The 736-nt window shown below is 58.4% G+C and overlaps 1 protein-coding gene across 1 annotated transcript in view; it reads right to left on the reverse strand.

The window, feature by feature from the left end:
• Positions 1-16: 16 nt before the first annotated feature.
• The window catches only part of NGA_2047800 (uncharacterized protein), a gene marked incomplete at both ends in the record, with an annotated part of 1,468 nt that continues 748 nt past the window's right edge, over positions 17-736 (reverse strand). The window contains 2 exons of the mRNA XM_005855981.1: positions 17-453; positions 681-735. Coding sequence (XP_005856043.1) covers positions 17-453; positions 681-735 — 492 coding nt within the window. The remainder of the gene's footprint in view (positions 454-680; position 736) is intronic.

The following is a 736-nucleotide window of genomic DNA, read 5'->3' on the forward strand; positions in this document are numbered from 1 at the left end:
CTCCCCCTTTCCCCCACCTGGGCCTTGCACAGGAAGGCATCGGCATAGAGCATCCGGGTACTTAAAATCTGAAGAATGATATTAATCTCCGCCGAGACAGCACCGGGGCGGGCGCGAGGGGAGAGAGCCGCGTAGCGTTCTGCTTCCTCCTTGGAAAGGAGGTCGAGGAGGTGGGGGAGGGAGGGGTCGAGGTAGAAGGTGGAGTTGGAGAAAGAGACCGTACCCATGTCCGAGTTGGGCGAAAAGCCCGACAAGGACTCCCGCACCGACTGGCGGATGAAGGCGAAGAGGATGTTGAGGCGACGTCGGAGGTCGCTGCTGATGACGAGGACGGCGGCGTCGTCAGGGACGGGGAGGGAGGAGCAGGAGGAGGTTGGAGAGGGAAAGGCGGGAGCCTTGAGGAGGAAGGAGTACACGTCTCGGAGGATGGAACGGCTGTTCTCCAGGATGATGCTGGAGGGCCAAGAATAAAAAGGGAAAGGAGGAAGAAGAAAGGGAAAAGAAGAGGGAAAAAAGGGGGTTTGGCGGGGAAAAAAGGGGGAAAAAAAAAACGATCAGGAAAAAGACTCATAACTCGCTACCAGGAATCGATGGAGGGACCGATCCTGGCCACCACCCTGAGGCACCGTCTCCGTGGGAGACTGATCAGCGCCTTGACCGGTGCCTTGAGACAGACGAACCTGAGGATTTTGCGACCTTCGTAGTAGCGGTCGTAGGCCGCGTTGGTGCGGAAGGC

Source organism: Nannochloropsis gaditana, assembly GCF_000240725.1.
Source record: "Nannochloropsis gaditana CCMP526 unplaced genomic scaffold scaffold062, whole genome shotgun sequence".
NCBI classification, from domain to species: Eukaryota; class Eustigmatophyceae; order Eustigmatales; family Monodopsidaceae; genus Microchloropsis; species Microchloropsis gaditana.